At 31.7% G+C, this 16,678-nt stretch overlaps 1 protein-coding gene across 5 annotated transcripts in view; it reads left to right on the top strand.

Moving 5' to 3' along the window:
- Positions 1 to 7,962: 7,962 nt before the first annotated feature.
- Positions 7,963 to 16,678, top strand: part of LOC148614263 (putative inhibitor of apoptosis) — a 33,303-nt gene continuing 24,587 nt past the window's right edge. For 3 of the 5 annotated variants that reach the window (XM_088588264.1, XM_088588263.1, XM_088588268.1), the window contains exons 1-3: positions 7,963 to 7,983; positions 8,436 to 8,652; positions 14,698 to 14,744. In XM_088588264.1, the coding sequence (XP_088444390.1) occupies positions 8,552 to 8,652; positions 14,698 to 14,744 (148 nt within the window). In that variant the 5' untranslated portion in view covers positions 7,963 to 7,983; positions 8,436 to 8,551. Of the gene's footprint in view, positions 7,984 to 8,435; positions 8,653 to 9,770; positions 9,868 to 9,977; positions 10,192 to 14,697; positions 14,745 to 16,678 lie in introns of those variants that run through there. The other 2 variants (XM_088588265.1, XM_088588267.1) reach the window with 2 other exon arrangements.

Here is a 16,678-nt window from a genome sequence, read left to right as displayed (position 1 = left end):
CTTATGTAGTTGTGCTGAGAAAACTTTTAATAATAAGAATTGCAATCCATTGGTCATCTTTTAATCTATAAAAACATTGCTGATTTCCAAATTAAAAATATGCCATAAAAGTAAAAAATGAGGCCTTGCGTCAATTTATTCCATTTAAGGTCGTTCCATTTAGTATAAAGTATGATATATTGGTGTTTGAAAGCTTCTAGGATAATTGAAACTCACTTACTAAAAATCTCACTTTCCACTGAAAATGTGGTTATCAGGTCTTAGTCTTGTTTTCTTTGCCCCATAGGCTTCTATAGTATACCTTAGATTTTCATGATTTTTTTTAAAAAATAGGCATGGAGTTTCAATCTAACTCTTGATCATGTTTTTCAATGAAGGAAATGTCAAAATTAATTTTTAGGTCCATTTTAGAAAAAAAGGCACGGACGTTGGTACACCAGGACAGGTCAACTAAAAATAGACTTTTTCTACTTTCACTTTTATTTTGAGTTCATAAAATAGACCCCTTTTCTGAAGCATTATTTTTCATGAAAATACTGTTTTTTCTCAAAAACAATTTTTTGTGTGATAGATTCATATTAACCCTGTACTTGTGATGAAAAATGATAGTCATTTGCCAAGAAACAAAAACAGGAAAAGGCAAAAAAGAAGCGCACTATACTTTTTAGCCGCCATGTTTTGACGTACACCCGATCAGGAATATGTAGCACAAGACTGATACCTTGACTAATCCACAAGATATAGAAATGGTCGTGTTTTAAACTTCCTGTACTACGGAGGTATTTACCTGGTTTATCTCATATAATCGAACAATAGGTTTTATAGAAAATACAGAACTTTTCTGATAATATATTAAAGGACGATGAATTTGGGAGACATGCCAAATTGAAAAGAACTTCATAAAGCCATCTGTCATCTATCATAACTATTCATAATGTCCTTGTATTATTTTGGTTTATAATTAAGTATAGACGAACGGGTTATCAATTGTATTTTGTTTTAATGTCATTTGATTGTTTTTTTTTTTTTTTTTTTTTTTTGTGTATAACGAAAAAGTGTAATTGGTCTGTTATTGGTCAAATATCATTTCATTTGACAAATATAAGTCAAGCACTCATTTTAGTGCATTTTTTTGTCGTCAATCATTTCTATTCAAATATGTTTTACGGTACATAATCAGGATAAGTTGATGTCTACAATTTTCATTCAACAAGTTATCTATTCGTACTAATGGCATTTTTGTATTGCCAAGGGTACAAATGTTTGCCCCCCACTTATTTTTCAAGAAACCATTTTCACATATGCAATTTTACTTTCCCGACGAATTACTTTATAACATTTCTATTGAGTCTATCTAGAAATCCATATTTTTAGAGGCTTCTTTTTTTAATTTCAGTCGAATATTTGTTACTACAATGTCAACAAATTTATTTCCGTATTTTTGTTTATGTTGCAATGTATCCAAAACAGAAACTTAGATATGACGAGAATCTGTAGTCAAGACAGATAAGATTAACTTCACTGTATATTGAAGTGAGTTAACTAAGGTTGTTTTTACGAGTATCACACGGACGGCCCAATTATGAGGGCTTTATTATAAATCAAGTTATTTTTAAATTTATTTATTACACTAAAAAAAAAACTGAAAAAAACAAATTGAAGTGATTTATTTCGTGTAGTCCTTTTATTGACTCTGCTAATAGATATATTGCAATTCATAAACACTAAACTGTTAGCCAGCGTTTCAAAACACCATAAATAACTTCGAACGGTTGGATTTCTAAATATGTCTTTTTGGCAATATTTAATTTCTGCACCTTCTTAATAAGAAAAAAAACCTTTCTATTAAAGATATTTGTCATTTTACATTCAGTTCTCTCTTTTTTTTTTTTTTTTTTTTTTTTTTTTTTGACATTTAAAAACAAGTATCAATGATAAAGACTGGCTAAGAATTGCGAACAATTCTAGTCAACATGTCAAAAGAATCTGCATTATTGATTCCATAAGCTTTTATACATTTTCTCTGTCATGTTCTGTTGTGGCCTAGGCCATATTGTTTACCTGGATATAAGAAACAACTCAAAATGACTTGAATACTTATGAGACACTCCACTTTATATATTAGGAGACGAAGTAATATTATTTTTTCGCTATTCTCTAAACTCCGGGATTTATAAAAGTATAATAGCTTAATGTCCGCAACACCAGAATAATCTTTGACTCTGGGACGTGGTTATATCTTTAACTTATTCTTTATTACATATCTTATTTTTTTCCCATTTTTGACAGTCATTAAATAGATTGATCTCTCCAGCACATTCCAATCTGGGTAATTGATATAACTGATATTCCAGCATCACAAGCGAGTTCGATTGGAATAGAACTATTTATGTTCAGAGTCAGATTAAAGTACTAGTTCATTGAGAATATTGTACAATTGGTAAACCAAATGTCTGTTAGAGCAGAAACTGGGAAAATAGTATTGATTCCTAATTTTCGATTAAAGTGAATTTAACCGTCAATACCAGCCCGCATGGAAGCTTGCCATCAATAACTTAGCCGTCAATGATATTCATGAGCAGTGCGTTCAAAATTTGAATTAAGTTATTCATATAATGAAAACGTTTAATAGGAATATAAATTAGCAGATTTTCTCAATATTGTTTTAACTTTTGTCTTCAATAGAACTATCAATGACGGGACCGGGTCCAGAAGTTTTTAAAAGGGGGTTCTGGATGGTTTCCGGAAGAAAGGGGGTGTTCCAGGCTATTTGCTCACTTTTGGCCAAATTTTACACTGAATTAAAAAAAAATCTCCAACAAAAAGGAGATTCGACTCCGCCCTGTGGATCTTCTACTCACTATAAGATTTAATTTCCCTTGTTTTCCATATCTTCCTCTGTCGTTGAAAAAATGATGAAAATGTTGGTATATAAGTGGTAAATTTTCTGTACGACAGAGGAAGATATAAATATTTTCAATATTTTTTGAATCGATAGTCCTTAAGTAGGCCTAAAATCTCATCCCAGTCCCAAGATGGACTTTGTTCCCAGCCCCAGATAACTGGTAAGAGGGTCCCCTTTTTTTAAATTTTCTCAAGATTTAAATATTTTTGGAATCGATAGTCCTTAAGTAGGCCTAAAATCTTATTCCAGTCTCAAGATTGACTAACAAACCTTGGTCCATTCCATCGACACCAAAGTTGGTACATAAATGGTAAGGAGGACCTCCTATTAAATTGTTCTCAACAACGGAGGAAGATATGGAAATTCCTAATATTTTGGGGATTGACATCCTTAGATAGGCCAAAAACATCCCAATCCCAAGATGGACTAATGGACCTTGGGCAGGCCACCTACACCAAACTTATTTCAACGACAGAGGAAGATATGGAAATTCTATTTTTTTTTTTTGGATATCGATAGTCCTTAAGTAGGCCTAAAATCTTATTCTAGTCCCAAGATTGACTAATAAACCTTGGTCCAAGCCACCGACACCACAGTTGGTACATAAATGGTAAAGGGGCCCCCTCTTTATAATTTTTTTCAACGACAGAGGAAGATATGGAAATTTCCAATATTTTTTGAGTCGATAGTCCTTATGTAGGCCTTAAATTTCATTCAATCCCAATATGGACCTTGATCCCAGCCACCGACACCAAAGTTTGTACAAAAGTGGGAAGGGGCCCCTTTTTTAAATTTTCTCAAATACAGATGAAGATATGACAATTCCCAGTCTCCAAATGGACTAATTGACTCCAAGACACCGACTTCAAAAATTGGTACATCAGTGGCAAGGGCCTCCTTTTTATACGACTGCAAATAATTTTCGGTCGTTCACTGTATAATGTTATGGCGCAGTTTTGTCGTCGTCGTTTTGGGACATTTAGATAGCATACAATACTTTTAGTTGTGTATGAGCAATTGTTCTGAAATTTTGATATGATTTTACTAACCACAAATGGAAGGTTCCTATTTAATGTGGACTTTGTGTCCCCTAATGTTTTTGCAAAAGGGACCAAAAAGAGCAAAAATGTTTTTTTTTTTTTGTTATTAAAACTCATGTAAAATATTTGTTTTATTCCGAATGTAATTGTTCTTTTTTGTGTTCCTTATTGAATCATTGTAAACAAATGTTGCAGCTGATTCCATGTATATTGGAACATTTTTAAGTTATAGAAAAAACTCAACTTTTTTTCAAATCCGATTTTAAAATCCTTTTTTTAACAGGATTCCTTATAAAAATTCTTACCTGCCAACGTGATACGGGGCTTTAGAGGCGATATCCGGGAAAAAATCATATTTTTCATTTTTTGTTCGATTTAAAAAAAATAATTGAATTCCTCATACAAACCCCTGACTGCATTTACAATCAGATTTAAGATATCTCTAACTATTTTCGAACTATAAGGAATCAAAGGATGACACATCCGAAAAAAATCTTCTTTTTAAAACATTTTTGTCTGATTTCGAAAAAAAATATTGAATCCCTAAAAAATCCAAGCCAAAATTTTTCAATAAGATTTTAACTATCTTGTACGGTGTATCATGAGAGACAAAAGAGGCCACACCAGAAAAACAATCGATTTTTGTTTTGTTTTTGGATTGATTTCGAGAAAAATATTATTGGATGCCTGCAATTAGCATAGAAATATTTTATGTTTTTTTTTCCAGTTTTAATGGGCCAAGGAAGCCACACATCAAGAATCGACTTTTTATTTGGTCTGATTTGAAAAAAAAAAATAATTAACTTTAAATCTTTTTACAATATAGTGTCAAAACCATGTGTCTATATAAATTGTAAGTCCTTATGCGTAAGTGTGTCAAAAACTTATGTAGTGTCCACACTTGCCTCAATCTTTCAGGGATCAAACACTATGGCCGAATCATGAAGCGTTCGGCGAATATTTTTATCACAATTGTCTAAAGGACAAAGAAAGGTATCGAAATTCCAAATATTGATATTCCTTAAGTATGCTTAAAATCTCAGTCCCTGACCTAACGGACTAATAGACCTTGGTCCCCCTGGTTGACTTCGAATTTGGTTCATTATTTTATTGACCTTTTTTTTGGTTCTCACAAGTGATCTCCCCCGTGTGTATTTGCGTGTGTGTAAAGAAAGTTCTGTGTATTTTTTAGTTTGAAGCTGACATTAATTAGTTTTTCATAAAATGGGGAATTTTCGGAATTTCATATAATCTTCCATCTCACATGTAATGGGTTATGTTTTTCAAGTATCCCACCTCAAACAAGCTTTTGTGTATTCAGACACATTTATGGAGCTACTTACCTTTCTAATGAGCCTAGGCAATGCATACTGTAACGTATTCCAGACCATTTAAGCAAAAGGATGAGAATATATAATATATTATACATTGATATATAAAACATGTTCGCAACATGTCTTTTTTGCATCGATTATATGCTTAAAATTATTATTTTGGTCCAAGTTGATGTGTTCTTGTTGATGTAGGCGTGGAAATGTTTTACCTAATTGGTCTTGGAAATGTTCAGTTATTTATTACTAGGGCTCATTAGAAAGCTTAGACATTATATAAGTGTGTATAAATATAGAAAAAACTTGTTTGAAGTACGGTATTTGAAAAATGACAACTATTGATGAAATTGAAGAAAATATTAAATTCCGGAAATTTCCTCTTTTTTATGAAAAAATCATTATTGTCACATTGAAACGGAAAAAAAATGGCGCCTGAAAAAAAGACAATATCGGGTGATATAGAGGAAAATTCTGAAAATCTGAAATTTCCCATTTTTCCGATTTTATAATATAAGCGCCTGAATTAATCAGATATGCTTTATACATCTTTATCTTAATTATTAAAGCTTAAAATATGACTTCTACACTCTTGGTATGATGTGAATGAGTATTCAGTTTGGTACTGTGACCAGTTTTCTAGAGGTAGGGGTAATATTTTTATTATTTTTTTTTAATCTTCCTTGAAAATTAGTTTTTTGTTGTGGTTTATTTATGTAGAAAATAGACTTATCTATCGAATGATACCACCTTTTAGACGTTTCAGTTGAGCAATAACTTGTTGATTAGAATTTATCTGACTGTCGAATTCGAAAATCCCATATTTTGCATTTTTGGGTAAAATCTGACTACGAAAAACGGCAAAATTCATCAAAAGAACCCCAAAAATAGGGATGTGATAATACTAAACAGAAAATATAAAATAAACAGTTTTTCACTTACGTTTAAATACTCAAGGGGTTTTGACATTGGAAAAGTATGTCAATTTAAGCAACTTGTCGACGGGGTAAGGGTATATTTTGTTAATGCTGCCCCAAACCCCTAAGTGTTACTGCAACGAAATTGGTACCATTGTAAAGCTAAGACATTGGGCTATATGATGATACATACATGTGTAAGTTTACTTCGTTTTGAAGAAAGAAGTTTGTAGAATCAATATTTTATACGAGGTATAAAAAGTAGCCGAAAAATACAAAAATGCTTCAGTGAATTTTTTGGCGGCAAAAAAAATCTGAAATGGGAGGTGTAAGGGTACCTAAAAAATCATATTTTGGTTTATGAGTTGGGTGTGCACGGGAGTTATCTCAGCCCACGTACTAGTAAGATGTTTACATTTTGTATGAAACTTATTTGTTGGAAAGTAAGCACTTGCCTATATGAGAATAAACATTTTAATGGTCACGTGAATGGTGTAGATTGTGGTGTGTTTTTCCAAGTAGAACATTATTGGAAATTTCTATGAATACCAAAGTAAAGTTACACTATCTGGCAATACCTGACTAAAATGACCAAATCAATAATAGGAATAATTACAATAAGAAGAGAAATCAAATGGAACAAAGGGCCGCAGTACATAGCAGTAGTGATTTACCTAGTATAAACGCAAACAACTTATTTAAAGCAGACCATTCGATTTATGGCTTAACAAAGTCCATTGTCACAGAAAGTGAAGTAATAAATCTAATGTGAGTTACAATTCAAAGTCATCAAGATTATATATAGTTCTTAAACTGTGGAAAACCAAAATCCCAAGTTACCAAAACATTTAAAGTATGCTCGCGGTGAAACTTGATAAAATTAGAACATTTCAATTGCCTAGTGTTGATAGGAAAATTAGACCATTACCTGTTGTAATCAATGAAAATTAAATGAACCGTACAAATCAAATCACAACACAAATCGTATCCATTGGATACGAAGATCTGTATTCATTGGCCAAGTAAATGAGAATGGCTCAGAATTATCGGTAACCATAAATTGAATAGCAATATCACAGAGTGAAGTTATAATGACCAATATTTACGTTCCTTTAAAGGAGCTTCAAATGTCTTACTTTAACAGAAAACTTTTCCTCCAAAATATTTGTATGTTACCTACCATCCGAAAACTCATCTTGAGGTCAAGCTCTTTAGCCTATTTACTGTCCCAAATATATCTTCACGTAGGTTGTGATTCTATCTTAGTTGCAGGAAATTTTAATTTACGCACTGAATCGCTGCTGAAGGGACTTCAAAAATATGAATAACGGGACAGAAAGTGTCGATTTTGATAATGATCATTACAATCAATCAAATGTTCACGTACATTTATAAAAAAATATACCATGGGAGATCAATAAAAAAATATCTACAATAGAATCATTACTACAAAGAAGATTAGTTATATTGAGATGAAAGCAAGAACTCGTTCCGCAAGTGGACGAGATGAAATTCAGTATGGTGTTTTCAAATGTCCTGTAGTAATTGACACCATTCAACAGCATTTTAATTGTTGGTACATCTATTAAACTGCCTGATTGCAGGAAAACCGATTATTTGTCTCATCTTAAGGGATCCGTCTCTGATCCTCAAATCTCTTTTGAATTAAAGAGTCGTCAGTTTATTTTCACTATTTCAGAGTTTAAATTCTACTAATTATATTTATATATAGAAATACACTATTCATTTTATACTTCCGGGTGCAAAGTTCAGGAGAAAATTGGACGCGAAAGGTAGGGTTAAATCTAGTAATTATTTCTTTTGTTTTGTAAATCTTTGGATCTCACAAATTATCTCTCCTGTGTGTATCTGTGTGTGTATAAAGAAAGTTCTGTGTCTATTACACACAAAACATATCTATTTGTATGCTGACTCATTGTGTTCAAATCAAAGGTTAGACAAATGAAAGCTATTTCTATCAACAGAAAGTTCAATATTATTTTCATTTTATTAAAATATGCCTACTTTAATTTTTCAGGCGTTTGCCATTTGGCATTATTTCGTGCAAAACAAGGGTCAAATGCTTAAACTTTCAATCAGTCAGTAACACATCGAAACGAAAGATATTTAAATTTTGTATGAAACTTAGTTGTTAAAAACGTTCCATTGAATTCTATCACGTTTTCATTGTTTGGAAAGTAAACACCTGCCTACATGATAATAAACATTATATGGTCTCGTGAAGGGTGTAGATTGAGGTGGTTACCAAATCAAGAATAGGAAGAAGAGAAGTGAAATTAATTCCTTTCCTCTTTTGTTTACTCGGACGTTATATGAGGATCTCGGCGAGTCAACAATAAGATGTCAAAATTGTTTAACTGTACGACGAGTATTAAAAAGACGACAACATTTTTGCTGTTCCATTCTCAAAATTTCGAAACGATCAAACCATCTGATTTGAGGTTGGTAATCGCCTTTTATTTATTTTGTTTTATGCGGGGTATTTCATTTTATTTGTTAAATTTCAAGATGATCTGCAATTTATGTTGACCACTTTTTATGTTTAGTGCAAAAGTAAATTGTCATCCTTAATACAAGCAAATCGAAATGCGTACATGTCAACAAATGTCACAAAAAGAAAAAGCGAGGAGTGACGACTTTTGACCTTCATACAGAGGCTCTAGCTTAAGTTATTGGTAGAGCGTTAAGAACAATATCTGTAGTATTCACAGTTATACGGATATCGGTAATTGTTCTTGTTTACATGAGGACACAACTGCACAGGGCGGGTTTAGAGCCATGTTGAAATGACGTATATTTTGGGCATTTACTCTGCAAATGTAGAAAAATAGAGTTCACAGCCGGAAAATTGATTAAAAAATACCCTTATATCAACTGTACATCATTGAACAAATGTTATCGATTAACGATAATTTGCAAAAGAAAAGTTTCTTTCCCGCCTCTAGTATGATTGTTCGTCACCGCGGTCAGTTCGTCAGTTAATTGCAACGTTATACTCGCATTTATACTGTAAACAGATATCACCGAGATAACATTATTTAAACAGCTTTTTACATATTACAAAATTATCAAAATATATTGAGAATAACGCAGACGAATTAGTATATAAATAGGTGTTTGTCTATTCGATCTTACAGACCACGCAATCTTGGAAATGACTCAAATTGTACCGACGTACAGGTTACAGGTCTCAGTATCGTATTAATTTTCCCATAGACTTCTATTGTAAAGTGCATATTTTCAGGATTTTAAAAAAAATATGTAAATTGATTCAGTAAAACTTTCATTTATGTAGCGTTTCTAAGGACATGTGAAAAAACTATTTCCAGCAAAGAAAATAGGGTGAGTCCACGAAGACCGGACATAAAAGACATGAACTATAAATAGCCATTTCCCTACTTTCACTTTCGTTTTGCACTCACCAAACAGACCTTTTCAGTGGAACATTTTTATGTTATTATTTTAGATTTTCTTTTAAGAAAGTTCTTCATCTTACAGTGTGATGTTCTCTATTTTATAAGTCATTGTTCATATCTTCTGACAAAATATTATTTTGTAGAGAGGCAAAAAGGAAATGCACTATATTTTTATAGCATCCATGTTTTGACGTACACCCACTCAGGGATATGCAATACGATACTGGTACCTACAACACGGTGAATATATCGCAGAATATGTACAGGAGGGAGTTGTCTATTTGTTTAAACATTAAGTTGTATTGTTTCAATTGCATTTAACCCTAAAATACAGTTTGTATTCAGTCTAACATAATTACATTATTGATCTTTTCCTGTTGTGTACTCTTTTTTTTTCTCGGTGAATAATTAATTGATTATGAATGAATCAATTCTTCTTTAGTCGTGTTATGATATTGATCTCACTAACCACTTCCGGCTCAAATAACCACTCCTTCCTTCCTCATGTAGTACCAAAAACACACTGAGCGTAGACCTATGCATTGTAAGCTGTCAGCAGAAAAGGTAAAAGTGTGTTTTTGTCAATATTATTTATGCAAGTTAATCGTGTGAAGAACTTTTACAATCGTTTTACCATTAGCATAATGATTTTGAAAGCCTTATTTTCCCAGCTTCGCAATGGCATGCGATTTGAAGATGTAATTTGGCTTCGGAATTCACATTTTTATCAGTAAAACTGACTCATTACTGGACATAATCCCTGAAATATCTAACGTCACTGCTTTGGATATTCAAAGTACTCAAATTGTCATACAGCACAGACTAAGAATCACACAGTGATGAAAAGTGCATGATACTAATTGTTGTTATCTGTCCCTTTTTCAATGATATTAACTTCTACAACTACTTAAATTATCATAGAAATCAAAATGGTATGACAAGTTGCCTAAAATTGCCATTTTAAGTAATTTAGGGAAAATATCATTCTTTGTAATCCAATGTCTGATTTTGACAATTGTGGTCTTATTAGGATTGCAATACCACAGGCTTTCATAAAATATAAAAAAGAAAAGCATAAAAAAATCATTATTTTTTTTATGGTCTCACTAACCACATCCGGGTCAAATGGCCATCCGCTACGTAGTACAAAAAAAACACACTGAACCTAGACCTATGCATTGTAAGTGCAGTATCTGTGTGTATTCTGATTAAAAGTAGTCAAAATAAAGCTGAGAATGTGTGCTTTAAAACCATATATGTAATTTACTACAAAAGTGTATGAATATTGTTTACATGTGTGAGTAATTTGTCTCCGTGCTGTCAGTTAGCAGGAAAGGTAAAAATGTGTTTTCTCAGTATTATTTATTCAAGAACATTTTGTGAAGAATGATCGTGAAAGCCTTATTTTCCCAGCTTCGCAATGGTATGCAACTTTGAGATGTCATTTGTCTTGGGAATTCTAGAAATTATCTTTTTAATATATAAAGTAATGGAAACAAGAGGAGTGGTTAGTGAGACCATTATCATATAATTCATTATATGCTTGGTATGATCTACCGCTTTTTTCGTAGATTTTTCTTTATTTTTTTTTTCTAGAAAGATATCCATCTTAAATCGCGACAAATAGTCTTTTCTAGTCGACATTTATCTAGCTTGTTTATTTTCCATTAGATGATTAATATGATTCCAATTATAGTGACATTTTTTTAACGTGAACTATAGTTATTTTGAGGTAAATTTGAAAATAGATCGATGTAACTTATATCCATGCGGTCAGATGAGAGAAATATCATGTAACTGTATTATTACATGTGTACTCATTTCCAGATAACTGATTCATGAATGTATATTATAGGATTTATTAGCTATTTTCGGTCGTTCATGCATGTATGAACAGATCTCGGAGCTCCCAAACTCATGTAATGTTTGGGAGTGGAGAGATCCGTTAATAGTTTTTTTTAAATGTGTTGAACCGGTAAATGTATTTGTAGAGTTTAGTTATGGGACAATTTAATGTTGGGACAAATTTGCTTGTAGTTAGATTGTAAGCATTTATAAGTCTATTTCACTGAGCGAAATTAATGTTTTCGCGCAATTCAACTACGGGGAAAATTTTATTCACGTATTTTAACTACATTAATATCCTAGTTCAAATTAAACGTGTCACAAATATAATCATTAAACTGACTTTTTTTATCTTGAATGCATTTATTGCAAGATGATCGACACCTAGACAACAGAAATGTTTTTTTGTCTAGTCGTAACGCTTGGATTTTATTCTTTTAAAATTATTCGAATCTTTTATGGTATTTCTATTTCACAACTGGTCGGTTTTGTTCGAATTTGTAATAAAGTGTCAGAAGTTTGTGACGCAATTAATTTCTAACAGAACAAGGGGTTATCGATTTCAAACACTATAATTAAAAAAAATTAAAAACATCATTATAAGCAGGTGCAGATTCTTTATAAAATAACATAAAAAAATAAACTATATTGAAAACGAGACAAACGGAGATCAAACATTCCTAAAAAGGGCACAAAATGCAGCGGGATTTAAGTAGTTTGGCGTGATTACCACCCTCCACCTTTAAAATTTGACCAATGTAAAAAAAATAATACATGACTAAACACAACTAAAATTTCAAAAAGGCCCGAGTCCCTTGTAACAACGAAAACAAAGAAACTTGATATAAATTATACCAATGTACACATTTAGGACTACTAGCAGTTAATTGTCTAATATTTGAACCATTTTATCGCAAAAAGAGATAGTCGACCCCTAATTGCATTCCTACGTACATGTTTTAGTTTTGCAATACGTCCAAACTTGCGTTTTAATTCTCGACATTATTACTTCAATTCCACTTGAGTTTTAGTGACCAATCTTTCTAATGCTGTTAATTTTGATGAGTTTGTTTTCAGTAACTAAGAGCGTTCTTTAAGTAGCTACATTTTGTTTTCAGTAACTAAAAGCTTTCTTTAAGTGGATATATTTTGTTTTCAGTAACTAAGAGCGTTCTTTAAGTGGATACATTTTGTTTTCAGTAACTAAAAGCTTTCTTTAAGTGGATATATTTTGTTTTCAGTAACTACAAGAGCGTTCTTTTGCCACTAAGTGGATACATTTTGTTTTCAGTAACTAAAAGCTTTATTTAAGTGGATATATTTTGTTTTCCGTAACTAAGAACTTTATTTAAGTGGATATTTTGTTTTCAGCAACCAAGAGCGTTCTTTAAGTGGATATATTTTGTTTTCAGTAACTAAGAGCGTTCTTTAAGTGGATACATTTTGTTTTCAGTAACTAAAAGCTTTCTTTAAGTGGATACATTTTGTTTTCAGTAACTAAAAGCTTTATTTAAGTGGATATATTTTGTTTTCCGTAACTAAGAGCTTTATTTAAGTGGATATATTTTGTTTTCAGCAACCAAGAGCGTTCTTTAAGTGGATATATTTTGTTTTCAGTAACTAAGAGCGTTCTTTAAGTGGATACATTTTGTTTTCAGTAACTAAAAGCTTTCTTTAAGTGGATACATTTTGTTTTCAGTAACTAAAAGCTTTATTTAAGTGGATATATTTGTTTTCCGTAAGTAAGAGCTTTATTTAAGTGGATATATTTTGTTTTCAGTAACCAAGAGCGTTCTTTAAGTGGATATATTTTGTTTTCAGTAACTAAGAGCGTTCTTTAAGTGGATACATTTTATTTTCAGTAACTAAGAGCGTTCTTTATGTAGATACATTTTGTTTTCAGTAACTACAAGAGCGTTCTTTAAGTGGATACATTTTGTTTTCAGTAACTAAGAGCGTTCTTTAAGTGGATATATTTTGTTTTCCGTAACTAAGAACTTTATTTAAGTGGATATTTTGTTTTCAGCAACCAAGAGCGTTCTTTAAGTGGATATATTTTGTTTTCAGTAACTAAGAGCGTTCTTTAAGTGGATACATTTTGTTTTCAGTAACTAAAAGCTTTCTTTAAGTGGATACATTTTGTTTTCAGTAACTAAAAGCTTTATTTAAGTGGATATATTTTGTTTTCCGTAACTACGAGCTTTATTTAAGTGGATATATTTTGTTTTCAGCAACCAAGAGCGTTCTTTAAGTGGATATATTTTGTTTTCAGTAACTAAGAGCGTTCTTTAAGTGGATACATTTTGTTTTCAGTAACTAAAAGCTTTCTTTAAGTGGATACATTTTGTTTTCAGTAACTAAAAGCTTTATTTAAGTGGATATATTTGTTTTCCGTAAGTAAGAGCTTTATTTAAGTGGATATATTTTGTTTTCAGTAACCAAGAGCGTTCTTTAAGTGGATATATTTTGTTTTCAGTAACTAAGAGCGTTCTTTAAGTGGATACATTTTATTTTCAGTAACTAAGAGCGTTCTTTATGTAGATACATTTTGTTTTCAGTAATTAAGAGCGTTCTTTAAGTGGATATATTTTGTTTTCAGTAACTAAGAGCGTTCTTTAAGTGGATACATTTTATTTTCAGTAACTAAGAGCGTTTTTAAATGGAATTGTGTTTTCAGTAACTAAGAGCGTTTTTTTGCTTTCAGTTACTAAGAGCGTTCTTTAAGTGGATATATTTTGTTTTCAGTAACTAAGAGCGGTCTTTAAGTAAATACATTTTGTTTTCAGTAACTAAGAGCGTTCTTTAAGTGGATATATTATTTTGTCTATATGCTTTATGTTGTGGTATATTTCATAGAAAGAATTGGATGTTTTATTGCATGAATTTTATGGTGTGTTTGTATGTTGTTTTTGTTCATGTTTGACCTTATATTAAAGGAGGATTGTGAAGGTCTTATAAAACTAGATTTACCCCGTCACCTGTCTTCAGTAAGGAACTGTTGGTCATTAATGTATCTTTGCGCGTTATATAACTCTTCAGTTTGATTTTTAAGAGTTGTCATCGTTGATAACTTTGTTGTCGGGGCCTTCTGGTCATTTCTGAAGATATTTAATATTTTGTATTTAGGTTATACTCTCGTGCATTAGTTAAATTTCACTATACCAGTTCTTTTTCTACACTACATTTTATGTTTTAAAAAATAATTCGTTTTTTGAATTTTTGCAGATACAAGTATGAAATAACCATGTCATCCGATGTAGATATTCAAAACGGTTAGTAGTTTTAAATACTAAATCATTTTGAAAAGTAAATAACATATGTACTTCAAACGTTTTGATTAATCAGTGCAATATAAAATTATGTCTCCTTCCTTGGTTCTGCAGTATTTTTCTTCAGTAGATTTTTTTCTTTTCTCAGATCAAACACTTTTTCTCTGGAAATTGGTACTAGGACAAAAATATATCTCATTTTATTGGTCATTTAAAAAAATTCCCATGGCCGTTACAATACGACTTGCGTATTCCACCTGTCATCAATTATCATTCTCTTTGCCATAAGACTTGTGTTACAACGAGCAACACGCAAGATGTATCAATACAAGCAGAATTGCGTACATTTTAGAAGCACACGAGTTTTTTTTTCTGTGTTAACTTTTTTGTTTATGTCGTTCTTTCGTTCTTTATCAAACTTCCAAAATTTTATTTGTTATTTTAAACAGGTTATGCATAATTTGCATTGATAAGATGAACAGTGTTTTTTTGGAAGCTACATTTATTAGGCATTACCCGTTTCATTTACAAACTCTGCCCTTGCATGAAAAACTCCTTTATATTATACAGATTTGAAATTTTGTCAATTCAAATCAGGTTTTCAACTGAGTAATTAAGTAGTAAATAGAGTAAAAGATATGAGTAAAAAAATCTGTAGGGCGTTATTTCATTTGGCGATTTTATACGACCGCAAAAAAAGTCTGTGTTCGCTAACGTTCGTTTATTTACAATAACTTGAGAAAACGTATCCGATCTTTTTATTTAAATATCAACACATTATTTCTATGGACATTTGAGTCTGCCTCACCTTTATTAGGAAATACGGGGCTAAAAGGGGGAAAATTAGTGTTATCATTAGAATTCATAAGGAAAGTTTCTTGTAGTCCCTTCGTCTATATATTCCTTTTTGAAGGAGTAATTAAGGCAACCAAACTTATAGCAGTAATTAAAAGAATGTTATCTATCGACAAAGATCAGATATAGTATACAGACATACACAACAAAGAAAATAAAGTAACCATACATACAAAATAACATAAGCAAATGAGCAACTCGGACTATGGACCAAGTGCACTGGTAGGATAAGCGTCCTCTGCTTCTCTAGAAATATCCGCCGAGTTGTTCATAAAAAGTTCGGGGTAGATGAAAGAGGACACGAAAACCATAACACGTTAAACAAATCAGTGTTCATGGCGTAGATGGATAGACTGTAACGATCTACGAGTTCATGATGACTACCATAAAACTTCTGTATTGATGACTTCGATCTTGTAGCAACAGTACCCTGTTCCAGAAGCCAATTTGTTAGAAGTCTAGCGCGATACAAAAAAGTCAGGGTAGTTTCGGTAAGCTCTGGTATATCGTACGAGTTATGGAATGAACACTCCATACGCATGTGCTGAAGGGATGTTGCCACAGATGAAAAGAAAGTTGACAATTTTGAATGAAAAGTCATCACGTTCGTCGTACAGTTTGGTCAATAGTTTTCCTTTACCATCAATTTTAAAGTGTAGGTCAAGATATGAAGCTGACCTAACAGTGTCTGTAGTATCCTTTATCTCTTTAGTTCTTATGGGTAGATGCGATGCATCAAATCCCCGAAATTAAGATTGTTTAAAGATAATACGTCATCTATATAGCGAAAACTGAGATAAAAAGATCTTGCTAGACGCTATTCTTTCTTTCAGATCAGATCAGCTATAAAATCAGCATTTTGTACACATCTTCGTCTGTTTATTTGGAAGATGAATTTTAATTTGTGGTTCAAAATCATTTTTATTGCATTTCTGAATAAAATCTTTAAAGAACGCATTTTTCAAACAGATTTCAGTTATCTCTTACAACTTATGAGTCAAAACAGGTGAATGGGGTCACACCTTTTACAGATCGACTTTTTGATATTTTGTTCGATTTCGAATTTTTGTTTTTTAATTCCT

Source organism: Perna viridis, chromosome 6, assembly GCF_037379345.1.
Source record: "Perna viridis isolate PV_CMFRI_1.1 ecotype Kerala chromosome 6, ASM3737934v1, whole genome shotgun sequence".
NCBI lineage: Eukaryota > Metazoa > Mollusca > Bivalvia > Mytilida > Mytilidae > Perna > Perna viridis.
This window is presented reverse-complemented; position numbering and strand designations above follow the sequence as displayed.